The 12,944-nt window shown below is 55.1% G+C and overlaps 1 protein-coding gene across 1 annotated transcript in view; it reads left to right on the top strand.

The window, feature by feature from the left end:
- Scn5a (sodium voltage-gated channel alpha subunit 5) overlaps positions 1 to 12,944 on the top strand; it is a 99,131-nt gene that overhangs the window by 59,747 nt on the left and 26,440 nt on the right. The window contains exons 15-20 of the mRNA XM_038322330.1: positions 771 to 944; positions 1,948 to 2,304; positions 5,380 to 5,820; positions 7,188 to 7,349; positions 10,687 to 10,807; positions 11,479 to 11,633. Of these exons, the coding sequence (XP_038178258.1) occupies positions 771 to 944; positions 1,948 to 2,304; positions 5,380 to 5,820; positions 7,188 to 7,349; positions 10,687 to 10,807; positions 11,479 to 11,633 (1,410 nt within the window). The remainder of the gene's footprint in view (positions 1 to 770; positions 945 to 1,947; positions 2,305 to 5,379; positions 5,821 to 7,187; positions 7,350 to 10,686; positions 10,808 to 11,478; positions 11,634 to 12,944) is intronic.

The following is a 12,944-nucleotide window of genomic DNA, read 5'->3' as shown; positions in this document are numbered from 1 at the left end:
GCATGCCTTTAATCCTAGCACTCAAGAGGCAGAGGCAGGCATATCTCTATGAGTTCAAGGCCAGCCTGCATAGAGAGTTCTGGACCACCAAGGCTACATAGTGAGAATCTTATCTGAAAAAAAAAAGTAAGCTGGGTGTGGCCTTATGCACCTAAAACCCCAGTGATGTGGGTGGCAGAGACAAGGCTTGGCATTCACCAAGCCTCAGCCATCCTCGCAACAGGTTCAGTGAGAGACCTTGTCTCAAGGGAGTAAGAGCAGTAGATCAGGATACCTGATGTCCTCTGGCCTCCACACGTGTGTATACCACATAACAACACCCCCCCCCCGCGCACGCACACACACAAACACACACATTAAAAACAAAAGCCCACGTGTACTCTAGAGCAATGCCTGCACAGTGCCAGCCCCCTGGAGAAGCAGTAGCTTGTGGCTAGTACAGGGAGGCAGTCGGCTTGTAGACGAGGAGAAAGAGCCTGGGAAACTTGGCGAAGGGCAGAAGCAAAGACCATGAACTCCTGGGGTGTTGTGAGGATGCTGTAACTGCCCTGGCTTCCCCTGCGGGTGGCCGTTAGATGTCATGTCTGCAGAACCCATGATGAATGTGGGCTGTTTCTGAGCTGATGAGCCTGGAGAGTAGCCCAGAGGCCCGAGGAGGAGGTGCGGGGCAGGGGAGACACTTGAGGGACAAGAGTCAGAAAGCGGGGTGCTTGCCGCCCAGGGTCTCGGGCCAGCGCTGGAGGACCCGCTGACCCCTGCTCTCTCTCCAGGTCTTCACAGGGATCTTCACAGCGGAGATGACCTTCAAGATCATCGCCCTTGATCCCTACTACTACTTCCAGCAGGGCTGGAACATCTTCGACAGCATCATTGTCATCCTCAGCCTCATGGAGCTGGGCCTGTCCCGCATGGGCAACCTGTCGGTGCTGCGGTCCTTCCGCCTGGTACGCGCATGCGCCCGCCGCAGAGGGGGAGGAGCCACTCTTGCTTGGCTCCGTCCTGCTCTGGCAATGGGTGCCTGGCCCAGTGGAGGAGGGCAACTGATCATTGCACGGCCTTTCATGTATCTCGGGCCCTAGCAAGATCCGAGAGTGGGGTCATATGGCGAGTTAAGAGTCACGACCAGGTCTGGGGGTGGCTGGCTTAGAGTGTTGCCTGCTGAAATGGCATCTTTTAAAAACTTGGAAGTGCTTAGATGATCTAGGATCTTGCTAAACCCAAGAGGCAGATTCAGTGCGTCTGTGTGTGGCTCACGTTTGGAGCTTAGAATACCTGAGGACTTCCTGGGGCTGGTGGTGTGGCCAGGGAAGGCTTCCTGGAGGAAGCCTTTGCAGCTCTGGAGGGGGATGTGTGAGCAGTAAGGAAGATCCTGTCTGTAGGTTCTAATTCTGATCCCATTTCTATACACCAAGGAACTTAGAGAAGTCACTTGACCTTTAAGGACCAAAGGAGGCTGGTAATCATGCCAACATTGCGTGTTGAAATTCACATTGAGTCAATCCCCCCTAAGCACAGGCCTGGGACACGCTGGGTGCCCAATAAATAGGAAGTGCCCGCCATCTTTCCCTGTGATGACTGAGGAAAGAAAGATGGTGGAGATTGGAGGAGTCAGATGGCTTGAGGTGGCCTGGAGTATCTGGGGGGAAACAGGTCTGATACAGAAAGGGCACCCCAGGCTGGGAGAATCCACTGGGCATTCCCGGGAAATGAGAGTAAGGAAGGTAGGAGCTTAGTGTGGGGGCAGAGAACAGCTAAGGCGGAAAGAGGGACTGGAGCTCAGGAGACTTTCAGCAACTGTGCCAAAAATCAGCACTGATTCCTAGGAGAAACTAGTTGGGTGTGTGCTGGAAACAGGGCCTCCTGGGGCTTTTAGGCAGGCGCTGGGGACATAGCGGTGTGACCCACACCCGTCACAAAGGCTCCTGCCTCCTCTCCCCTCTTTCTCAGCTGCGGGTCTTCAAGCTGGCCAAGTCCTGGCCCACCCTCAACACGCTCATCAAGATCATTGGCAACTCGGTGGGGGCGCTGGGCAACCTGACGCTGGTGCTGGCCATCATCGTCTTCATCTTCGCCGTGGTGGGCATGCAGCTCTTCGGCAAGAACTACTCAGAGCTGAGGCACCAGATCAGCGGCTCCGACCTGCTGCCGCGCTGGCACATGATGGACTTCTTCCACGCCTTCCTCATCATCTTCCGCATCCTCTGTGGGGAGTGGATAGAGACCATGTGGGACTGCATGGAGGTGTCGGGGCAGTCGCTGTGTTTGCTGGTCTTCCTGCTTGTCATGGTCATTGGCAACCTTGTGGTGAGTGAGCCATGGCCACTGACCACCCGCCCACCCAGACACCCCTCCATCCGTTTACCTCCACTTCCTTCTCTCTAGCCAATCACCTAGCCGTCTAGGAAACCATCCACCTTCCCATAAGCCGCTGATCCTTCCTGCTCTATTACCGGCTCATGCCCCTGTGCACACGCTTACCCAACCATCCAGGCAGTTATCGTAAGCACCGCCTAATCACTCACTCATTCAGTCTTGCCTCTGTCTGCTCTTCAGTATGCTCACCTATCCCGCCGTCTACCCGCCTGGTCACCCACTCAACACCCGCTTGTTCATCAGTCTGTCTGCTTAGTGACCAGTCCTCCCGTCCACTCACTCACTCACCAGTCATTCACCCGTTAGCCATATCTACTCGCTCCTGCATCCATCCATCCAGTCACTCATCTGTCCACCAACATCCCATTCTCTCTCTCTCTCTCTCTCTCTCTCTCTCTCTCTCTCTCTCTCTCTCTCTCTCTCTCTCTCATCTGTCCACCAACTTCCTATTCTCTCTCTCTCTCCTCTCTCTCTCTCTCCCTCTCCCTCTCTCTCTCTCTCTCTCTCTGACACACACATACACTCATACCTGATCGCATGCCCACCCACCTACTCATTCATCCCCCACCCGTCTACCTGCTCTCTTCTCTACCCTCCTCCCCATACGCCCGGGGTTCACCGTTCCCATCCACCCAGTTCATCCAATCAACAAGCCGTTCACTCAGCCACCAGCTCACCCACCCCTCCACTCACCCCTCATTCTCTGCGTTTTGCTCATTCCGCCATCTGCACACTCATCTGCATGGGTGTTCATGGCTTTGCTTGTTTTTAATAATTCATTTATTGACTCGTCCCTTGTGACCCGCGAATGGCGATGTGGCTTTCTGCTCAGACTTGCATGGAGTAGCCCAGATGCTGGTGGTGCGCATGAGCCTGAGACCCTCAGACAGAAATAACTGGTCAGTGCCCCTCAGGAAGGGTCCATGAATGTCACTCCTCCCTTGCTAGAGCAGTTAGGGAAGGTTTTTAGCCCAGAAGGGACAAGGGCGCAGTGACTCATTGGCTTAGGACAGGAACCTCTTTAGTGTGTACATCGGAGACCAACATAGGACCAACATTTGCATGGTCCGGCCCCACTGTGAATACCATGCCCCCATGGGCAGCACAGTGTCACCCCAGCACACGGAGGTCTGGATCCACTTCCCAGCCTGTCATGGGATGAGAACTGTGGGTTGCATAGTCGTTCCCTGACCTGCCTGTTTTCACCATCTGTGTGCCTTAGTCAGGCCAGGCCAGAGCCCAGCACACTGCCCGTCCCTCAGTCCCCAGCCTAAAGCTCAGTGCCCGGAGAGGAATCAGAGCATGTGTGCACAGTGTCAGCGGCCCCCGTCATCCCTTTCCATCCCCTCAAAACAGCCTCCCCTTGGGACAGAGCCTCACCTAGTCCCTACCTGGCTCCAGGAGCTGCCAGACTCAGCTCCAAAAAGAAAGCAAATGTGCCCAGCACTCAGCCGCTGCCTGCACTCAGCCCGATGCCAGGCTGAGCCGCCCCTCACCAGAGCCCTGCCATTTCTGAGCGGATCTGCCTGGGGACAGAAGATTAGAGGCTCTGGAGGAGGGAAGCTGCCAGCCCACGCGGCCGCCTCGCCTGGGAACTGGGCCGCTGCTGGGGCCAGCTGCGTGGGTGGAAGCGAGCTTGCTGCTGAAATGGGCAAGGCTGGGGCCACGCGTGATTGACGGGGAAGCCCCAGAAGAACGAATTTCCAAAGCTGGAGACAGGAGGCCCTTGGGTCCTGCGTGGGTAGACAAGGCCTCCTGCCTTGCCTGGAGCTTGGACCCAGGACTCTCAGGGAGTCTGAATTTGTGTGGCGTGGGTGAGGGATATATATGGGTTACAGGGAGGACCCTCAGTTGGGCAGCAGGAACAGAGGCCAGGGGCCAGGCTTGAGGTCAGCGTCGACAGCAGCTTTGATTAATATTGAATCCCTCGTCCCTGGTGAGGACATGGGAAAGACGGCCAGGTGCCAGAGGCGGTCGCTTCTCCAGAGAGTCTACAGAAAAGCACCTTCAGCCTTGCTGGGCATGGGAGCAGATGCTGCTTTTTTCTTCAGTGGCTTCTTACAGAGGCCTGGTCCTCACCTTCCTCAGAATGCTCGCCCCTAGTTTTCTGGCAGATATGGAGTCCCTGTGGCAAGGTGCATCCCCAAGTAGTTGAGAGAACCAGGAGCAGGGCTCAGCGATGCGTCTCGTCACCCTGCTCAAGGGCCCCTTCCGCTGAGCTCCTTCCTGGGTACTGAGAGAAGGTGCCATCTTCATTTCCCCTCCGTGGGGCTAGGCAGTACACCTTTTCCCACAACACCATTCAGGTTTGTCACACGCCACACAGTTGGTCTGGAACATCTGAATGCTGCTGCCTTCTCTGCTCCCTTTCCTGTGACCCTCACATGGAAAGATGCCATGACCATCTTAATTAAGACACAGGCAGATTGCTCGGTTAGCAGCCACACATGCCCAGCAGTAGCCTGCTCTGCGCCGAGCCAAAGCTGATCATTTCCCTTTTACCCACAGACTCACCAGCCCTTTCGATGCCCTTAGAGGTGAGAGTAGTTTCTTTGGGGGCCCTCTGCCTTGTCTGACTCCCCATTTCCCAGGAAGGATCCCTGGGCCATCACACCTTGCTGTGCCCCACCTACTTAGTCCAAAGGCCAGAGGGGAAGAGAGAGGTAGAGGAAGGCCCTTGTGGAGGCTGCTGGTGCCTGGTTAAGACCTTCCCCGGGCAAGTCCCACCCTGTCGCCATCTGTAGCACCCTCCTTGACCCTGAGCTAAAATACAAGGGGCTTGGATCTGAAAGTTTTCACTCTGGCTGTCTGAGCCTTTGGCAGGAAGAATTTGAATTCATTTTCCTTCTGTAGACGAAGCTCCCATATGCAAGAGGAGAGGGGTAGGTGAGAGCCCACGGCCGGTGCTTCTGTTTGCCGTCAGCAGTATTCAGACTCTCTTAGGGTCTCAGTTTCCCCTCCATGGTTCAGCAGTGCTTGGGTGAACTTGATCCATTGTCTCAACAGGTCTTGAACCTCTTCCTGGCCTTGCTGCTCAGCTCCTTCAGTGCGGACAACCTCACTGCCCCTGACGAGGATGGGGAGATGAACAACCTCCAGCTTGCCCTGGCCCGCATCCAGCGGGGTCTGCGCTTCGTCAAGCGGACCACCTGGGACTTCTGCTGTGGGCTTCTGCGGAGGCGACCCAAGAAACCGGTGGCTCTTGCCACCCACAGCCAGCTGCCCAGCTGCATCGCTGCCCCCAGATCCCCACCACCTCCAGAGGGGGAGAAGGCGCCCCCAGCCCGCAAGGAAACACGATTTGAGGAAGACCAGCGACCCGGTCAGGGCACTCCTGGTGATTCGGAGCCCGTGTGTGTGCCCATCGCCATGGCTGAGTCAGACACCGACGACCAGGAGGAGGATGGAGAGGACAGCTTTGGCACCGAGGAAGAATCCAGCAAACAGGTAAGCCCATGTCCTGACGGGGCAGCCACCTGCTTATACAGAGACAGCTAGTGCCTCCACCAGACTACCTCAGCAGTGACACAGTGGGAGAAGACAGGCCAGCCCCACAACAGCTGGCCTCTCAGAAAGGTCCGTGTCCAACTGTTGTCCACCCACCCTGCTAGCCGGCGTTCATCCCTGGGAAAGTGAGGCATGGACAGGCGTCCTTCACAAATGCCTGTCTCCCCCACCCCCAACCCTAATGGTTGTCTGGCACCAAGACCAGCAGGGACAAGTGTCTGGGTGAGAGAGGGTTATGGCTTGGTGACCTCGCAACTGTCCCTCCTCTCCTCCCATGCCTGAGGCTAATTCTGAGATTTAAAAATAAGCACCCCTGAGCTGGAGGTGTCAGGGACAGCACTATCTTATCTCCAAACCTGTTATTTTTAACACTTGGGACCAGAGTCTGGCCAAAACAGAGTGTCTGCCCCTCAGGCTTCCCTTGACCTGATCTGGGCTCTATGGCTGTTCCTTAGGCCCCTGGGTCAAGCATACCTAGTGGCTCCCTTCCATGGTAGTGGCCCTTTCCAGCTAGGCGTGGTTCTGCCTCAGATGGCCTGAGTCCTCTCTTGGCTCTTTTAGCCAAGTTGTAGGACTGTAACCATTGTGGTGGAGGGTAGGAGGGTGGGGGTGACCGTCATTGTTGAGAGTGAGAGTGGGGGATGACAGTCATGGTTGAAGGTGGGAGGGTAGGAGGGTGGGGGTGACTGTCGTGGTTGAGGGTGGGAGGGTGGGGGTACTAGGACCACAGTCTCCAGTATCTCCTGCACAGGAGATGGGAGCAGAATTCTGGGCATTTCTCCCTTTCCTTTTCTCCTGGAACCAGCACAAACGTGCATGAGCGCGTGCGTGAGTGTGTGTGTGTGTGTACGTGCTTGTATGCATGCGTGTCATGTGCGTGTGTGCGTGCATGCGTGTGTGCGTGTTGTGTTTGCACACGTGCACGTGTGTGAATGCTCACACACATGTCTGTATGTGACTTGTGGGAATCAGTGCCGGCAATATGAAGTATCTTGGGGACTTGAGAGGTCAGCACGACCTTCTGAGTAGAGGTGACAGCACTCGTAGGACGTCATGATCCAGCCACACCCTTTCAGGTGTCTGAAGAGGAGTGGTTTATGCTGAGCTTTGGCTAAGGGTTCAAGTACTTACCCGTACTTACCAAGAACCTCTCAGTGACTAACCATAATCAGCCGACGAAGGGTGTTTCGTAGATAGAGGTTCATGAAGATGCCAGGAAGCAGTGGGCAGAGACTGAAATCCACAAAGCCAGGGCCCTGAAGACCCTCTGCCTGGGTGTTTAGGCTCTGCTCATGGGATCTTTTCAGCAGGAATCCCAGGTTGTGTCTGGTGGCCAAGAGCCCGCTCAGGAGCCCAGGGCCTGGAGCCAGGTGTCAGAGACCGCATCCTCTGAAGCTGAGGCCATTACGTCTCAGGCAGACTGGCAGCAAGAACGGGAAGCGGATCCCCGGGCTCCGGGGTGCTGTGAGGTAACAGTGGGCTCCACTGCTGTGGCCAAAGCCAGGCTGTGAGAGGCCACAGCACAGGCTCAGCGTTTGCTAAGGGGAATCACAGCCAGTGTCATAGACAGTATGGAGATCCATGACAGAGGAGGGTGGTAAGCCATTGTCCCGACAGGGAGAGATGGTACCCACCCCAAGGCCACAGGAAAGTTGTGGAACCAACCAGCTCAGGACTCTGAGGCAGGACTAAGCCCTCGATCCGTGTGTTCGTCCTCCCCTCACACTCTGTTCTTGTGTTCTTGTGCCGTTTGGCAAGTGTTTGTCCCATGACTCCCCAGTTCACAGAGGACAGTCCTGGCTGCGTTGATCACCTGCTGCCTCTTCCCTGCAAATGCTAAAAGGGGAGAGGGGACCCCAGCCTGCCATCAGGGTTTCCTGTGGCCACAAACAGGCTTTACTCTGAGTTAACTGCCACCTGCTTGTACAGTTGGTTTTGTTACTCTTTTGGGGGCCTGACACCCAGCCCCCAAATAAATACACGAAGATTTATTCTTACTTATGAAAGCCCAACCTTGGCTTGGCTTGTGTTCTAGCCAGCTTTTCTTAATAAATTATCCCGTTTCTCTTTAGCTACATTTTTGCTTGTGGGCTTTTTACCTTAATTAGTCTATATATCTTTCTTTCCTTCTTACTCCATAGCTGGTTGTGTGGCTGTGTGGCTGGCCCCAGCATCCTCCTCTCCTCCTTTTCTCATTCCTTGCTCCCTTCCCTAGATTTCTCCTATTTATTCTGCCTGGAAGCCCCGCCTATTTCTCTCTCCTGCCTAGCTATTGGCCCTTCAGCTCTTTCTCAGACCAGTCGGGTGTTTTAGGCAGGCAAAGTAACACAGCTTCACAGAATAAAACAAATGCAACATAAAAGAAGGCAGCACAGCTTGGCATCATTAAACAAATCTTCCGCAGCATAAATGAATGTAGCATGTCTTAAACTAATAGTCCGCAGTATACTTGGGAGCTCTTCTCTTAAAAATAAAATAAAATCTACATCTCTTGTTTGGCTGGAAAACCTGAGAGCAGTGCTGCCATGCTGTAGACAGGTGGCAGCCATTCCCCAGCCTCGGGCTGGAACTCTCTGGCTTGTTCTAACATCACCCTCCTGATTGCATGTGTGGCCTGCCTGGCTCCTCTGCACATCTCCTGAGCCCCCAAGCCCAGGGGCCTGTGCCATGGCCAGCCACACTACTCGGCCTCACTTGCTTCAGGCATGTGGAAGGGGAACCGTGCGTTCAGAGGGCGCTGGGTGCCGTCCGTTTTCCTGCATCTGACCTTACTCCGCATCCCAGTGCTTGTGACCTTGGTCCTGTAAGAAGAGCCCTCGGAGGCTTTGCCATCATGGCCGGTCATGGAGCGTGAGTCCCTGGAGGACTGGGTCCCAACTGCAGATCGCAGCCCCTCCCTGGGTATCCTGGGTATTCTAACACTTGACGTCCTGTGAAGTTGGAGGATTCAGGATACGAAGCCTCGGGAGGGAGTGGGAAATTACCCGGAACTTGTGCTGTCTTCCCTTCTGATGTGTATGGTTCTGGACAAGGGAGAGACAGAGATGCTCGGGTGTTCCCAGGGGAAGGACTTTCTGGACTGAGCGTGTAGCTGGATTGATGGAATGCTCACCTACCACTCGCAAAGCCCTGGGTTTGATCCTCAGCACTACACAAGCTGGGTGACCCGTGGCTGAAGGCAGGAGGATTGGAAGTTCAGGATCAACGGCAGCTGTGCAGTGAATTCGAGGCCACATGAGCTGCACGAGACTCTTCTCAGAAAGAAGAGAGAGAAGCGGGAAGGGGAGGCTTCCTCCCTCCTGCAGTAGGACCCCGAGAACTCGCTCTCCTGCCTGACAGCGCCTTACACAGCTCTGTCTGCAAGGCCTGCCTGATGTAGCCTCGAGAGCGTGGAGACTGCGAGACAGAGCCCCCAACCCTCCGGCCACTCCAGCAGGCTCTTCCCTCCCTGAGACCTAGTCCTTTACTGCCATAAACCTCAGAAGTTAAAAAAAAACAGGAGGCACAGGTATGGGCATGGTTACTCATCCAAGGAAGGGGAAGAAGGCAGTGGGAGCCACACAGTCAGGCCCTGGCATTCAGTCAAGATCCTGCGCCTAGGCCTGCCTTAGGCAGCCAGCTGAGGAGCTGAGATAGGAGTGAGACTGGGCAGAAGCAGGTGGGGATTCATCTCTCCACAGAAGCCTTCTGATTCTTCGGTCTTAAAGTTCTGTTTCCCAGAAGCAGAGATAGGGACAGGGACTCATTGGGGCAGTGCTCCCCAGAGAGGCCAGGAGGGACACCAGAAGCAGATGAAGTTCTCAGGAGCAGTTGGGCCTGGGCCAGTGGGGAGCTGCAGAGCCTCAAGCTGGACTCCTATGCTGCCCCTCCATAAGGCCTGTGGTAATGGCCAGGCTGTCCATTCAACCGAACTGTTCTGGAGGGGCCAGCTAAGCCACAGGGCTCACTGTGTTAGCACAGAGTGATCTCCCTACCCACAGATGCTGGTATTACCCACAGCCACAGTGGCACAGACACTCACAGACTATCTGATATCCTAAGAGCAGTGGTTCTTAACCTTCCTAATTCTGCCACCCTTAGTATATTCCCTCATGTTGTGGTGACCCCCAAATATAATTGTTATGTTTGTTATTTTTAAATTATTCTTTTTATTGCTACTTCATAACGTTGGTTTTGCTACTGTTACAAATCATCATGTAAATATCTGTATTTTCTGACGGTCTTGGGTGATGACCCCTCCCCATAATGAAAGGGTGGTTCGACTCCAAAGGGGTCACAACCCTCAGGTCAAGAACTGTTAACCTAGAGCCTCCCTGGGAACCAAGCAGCTTGTCAAGGTTTAGTGCCGGAGAGGGAAGGTTCCTGTGTTTTCTCAGAAGCACCCCAGGCTCTGCCCCCACCCCAACACCTGTGCAAGCTGGGTAGGAGCATGGGCTGTTGTTGGCATGTTCTCTGCATGTCTGGCCAGCTTCTGTGTGCCTGTGCCTTGGTTTGGATTCTGTTCAGGATGTGTGTCTGTGTACCGGGCTTCCCGCTGTCTTCCCCACCGTGTCTGTCTCGTCCAAGCTAGAAGAGTTTCTTTACTTGAGTTCTCCCAAAGCTCCTCACTCTCCCACATCCCAGTCCTCAATCCAGTAGACCGCGTCCTGAAGCCAGGTCCTCACTCCGTCCTAAGTGGCTCTGTGAGAAGTGTCAACCCACTTCCACCTCAGAGTCCATCTGGACCCACCCTAGGTTCCCCCAGATGCTAAGCTGGAACTGGAGGCTGGTCCTCAGCTCGTGGTCATCCCGCCTCCTCTCTCACAGGCCCCTGAGGACAGTTACTCAGAGGGTAGCACCGCTGATATGACCAACACTGCCGACCTCCTGGAGCAAATCCCAGACCTTGGCGAAGATGTCAAGGACCCAGAAGACTGCTTCACTGAAGGTACTAAGCAGCCCTCAGCCTCAGCCGCAGCCGAAGGGGACAGGGGGACCAGGAGTTCCTCCGCATCTGGGCATGCCGTGCCTCACCCCTAAGCTGAAGTCAGACTTCCTGTACCAGTGCCCTGCAATGTGAGTCATAGTGGGTCAGCCCGTGGTGCAGGACTGGACAGCATCACTAAGGGATGATAGCCCCGTGTTTGTGGTGCCAGTTTAACCCAGGTCCACCACACCCCACATCTAGGACTCTTTCCCTGTCTACCCCTGTGGGGGTGGTATATGGTCGTGTTGGTGACTGACATCTGCAGCGTGTCGACAGGCACATTTGGAATGCATCACATGCCGCTGCAATGTTGGCTGTCACTTAGGTCTCTGCCATTCCCAAGGCTCAGACATCGCAAAGATGAGGTAGATCGTGAGAGAGAAGTGTTTCCAGAGTTCATTTCCTGAGAGGAACAGGCTGGCACCCATGCCATCACCAGTCCAGCCAGTCTCGCACAGAGCGTTTGCTGAGCGCGTGGCTCTGCAGAGAGCACCCAGAGTCCCCCTACACTATGATCCCTCACGCCACGTACCCCCACTGTCACAGCCTTTCTCTCTCAGTTCTTCCCTCAACCAACCAACCTTCTGCCGTCAGATCCAAGTGCTCACGGGCCCTGTCACCCTCCCCTACAGGTTGTGTCCGGCGCTGTCCCTGCTGCACAGTGGACACCACACAGGCCCCAGGAAAGGTCTGGTGGCGATTACGCAAGACCTGCTACCGCATCGTGGAGCACAGCTGGTTTGAGACCTTCATCATCTTCATGATCCTGCTCAGCAGTGGAGCGCTGGTAAGGGAAACCGGGGTCCCTGGCCCAATGGCCTCCAGTGGTGCGCTGTTAAGGGAAACCGGGGTCCCGGGCTCAATGGCCTCCAGCTGGGCTAGGCTTCCATCTAAAGCATTGGAGCGCTGGTACCTCCTGGGGATGTGGGATTGGGCAGGGAGGACTAGAGGAGGAACAGGGGGCAGAAAAAAGAAGTCCCCAGCTAGAACACCTGCTCAGAAAGTGGGGCGGTACCCCTGATGGAGACAGGCTCCCAGGCCCCCTGGAGTAGACAGGCTCGTAAGCCTAACACCCACAGCATGTACGGAGGCCAGAGCGAGAGAGCTGGCGTGTGCCCTGTGTCCAGCCCACTGCCTTGTTCCACGAAAGGGAGATTATTTTCTCTGGCTGTTCAGCCTCCCACATTGGAACTCATCCACCTGCCTTGCATCCGCCATGCTGTGAGGCCATTAGACTACAGCCATGACCCACGATGAGGCGGTACCGGCTCCACACCACCCATGCCTTCCGTGGGCCACTGGCTGGACCGTGTAGGGCACACTTAGTCACATTCTGTGCGTGCGTCTGCTTCTATGGAAACACCAGTCGCTTACCCAAAGCTCCACCATTCAAAAGTCCCCAAGCAGTCGGATTCCCAGGTCAGCGGTCTGGACCTTTCATTTATTTAGTAGGGTTTTTTTTTTTTTAAGCACTCTGTGTTTCTGGCCTTAGGGTCTTCCACTGTAGTTGGAGAAATTCAGCAGATTTGAGATATCAAAGATCAACACAAGAGCTGGGGCAGTTAGGGAAGACTCCCTGGAGTAAGCCACCTAGAGGCTCACAGTGGAGCTTGGCCAAGGAGGAGCAGTGAGAGCCTCTAGAAATTCCCCATCTGGCTTGCAAGCACACTGCTCTGAGCCTGTGGGGCTTCTATAAAGGGATGGGCCAGCCCTGGCGATGGTTCTGGAAGGTGCTGGTGAAGAGGGATGGGAATAATCCAGAGGAAGTGGGGAGCGGGGCGAGCCCTTGTGTTGTTGGCAACAGGAGAACCCTCCTAGGGAGCACTTGGCACGCCCCTCCCCCTCCCTGCTTTAGAGTGGGCCTGGAGCCATGACTTGCAACCTGCCTGCTGTTTTACCGTGGGCAGCTCGAGCCAAGTCTCCGTAGGTTTCAGAGAAGTATGATTTGACAATATGTTAACAAGTTTTGTTTTTAAACAGCCACCGATGAGGGCAGCCAGAGTCTAGGCGATGCAGGAAAACCTCAGGCTGGCATAAAGTGAGGAGGAGTTTTGGCAAGCATCTGGCGAATCTAATCAGTGTAGACAGCCAAGCACTG

The sequence above is a fragment of the Arvicola amphibius genome, chromosome 3 (assembly GCF_903992535.2).
Source record: "Arvicola amphibius chromosome 3, mArvAmp1.2, whole genome shotgun sequence".
NCBI classification, from domain to species: Eukaryota; Metazoa; Chordata; class Mammalia; order Rodentia; family Cricetidae; genus Arvicola; species Arvicola amphibius.
Note: the sequence above shows the minus strand (reverse complement) of the source record. Positions and strands in the feature narration are given on the sequence as shown.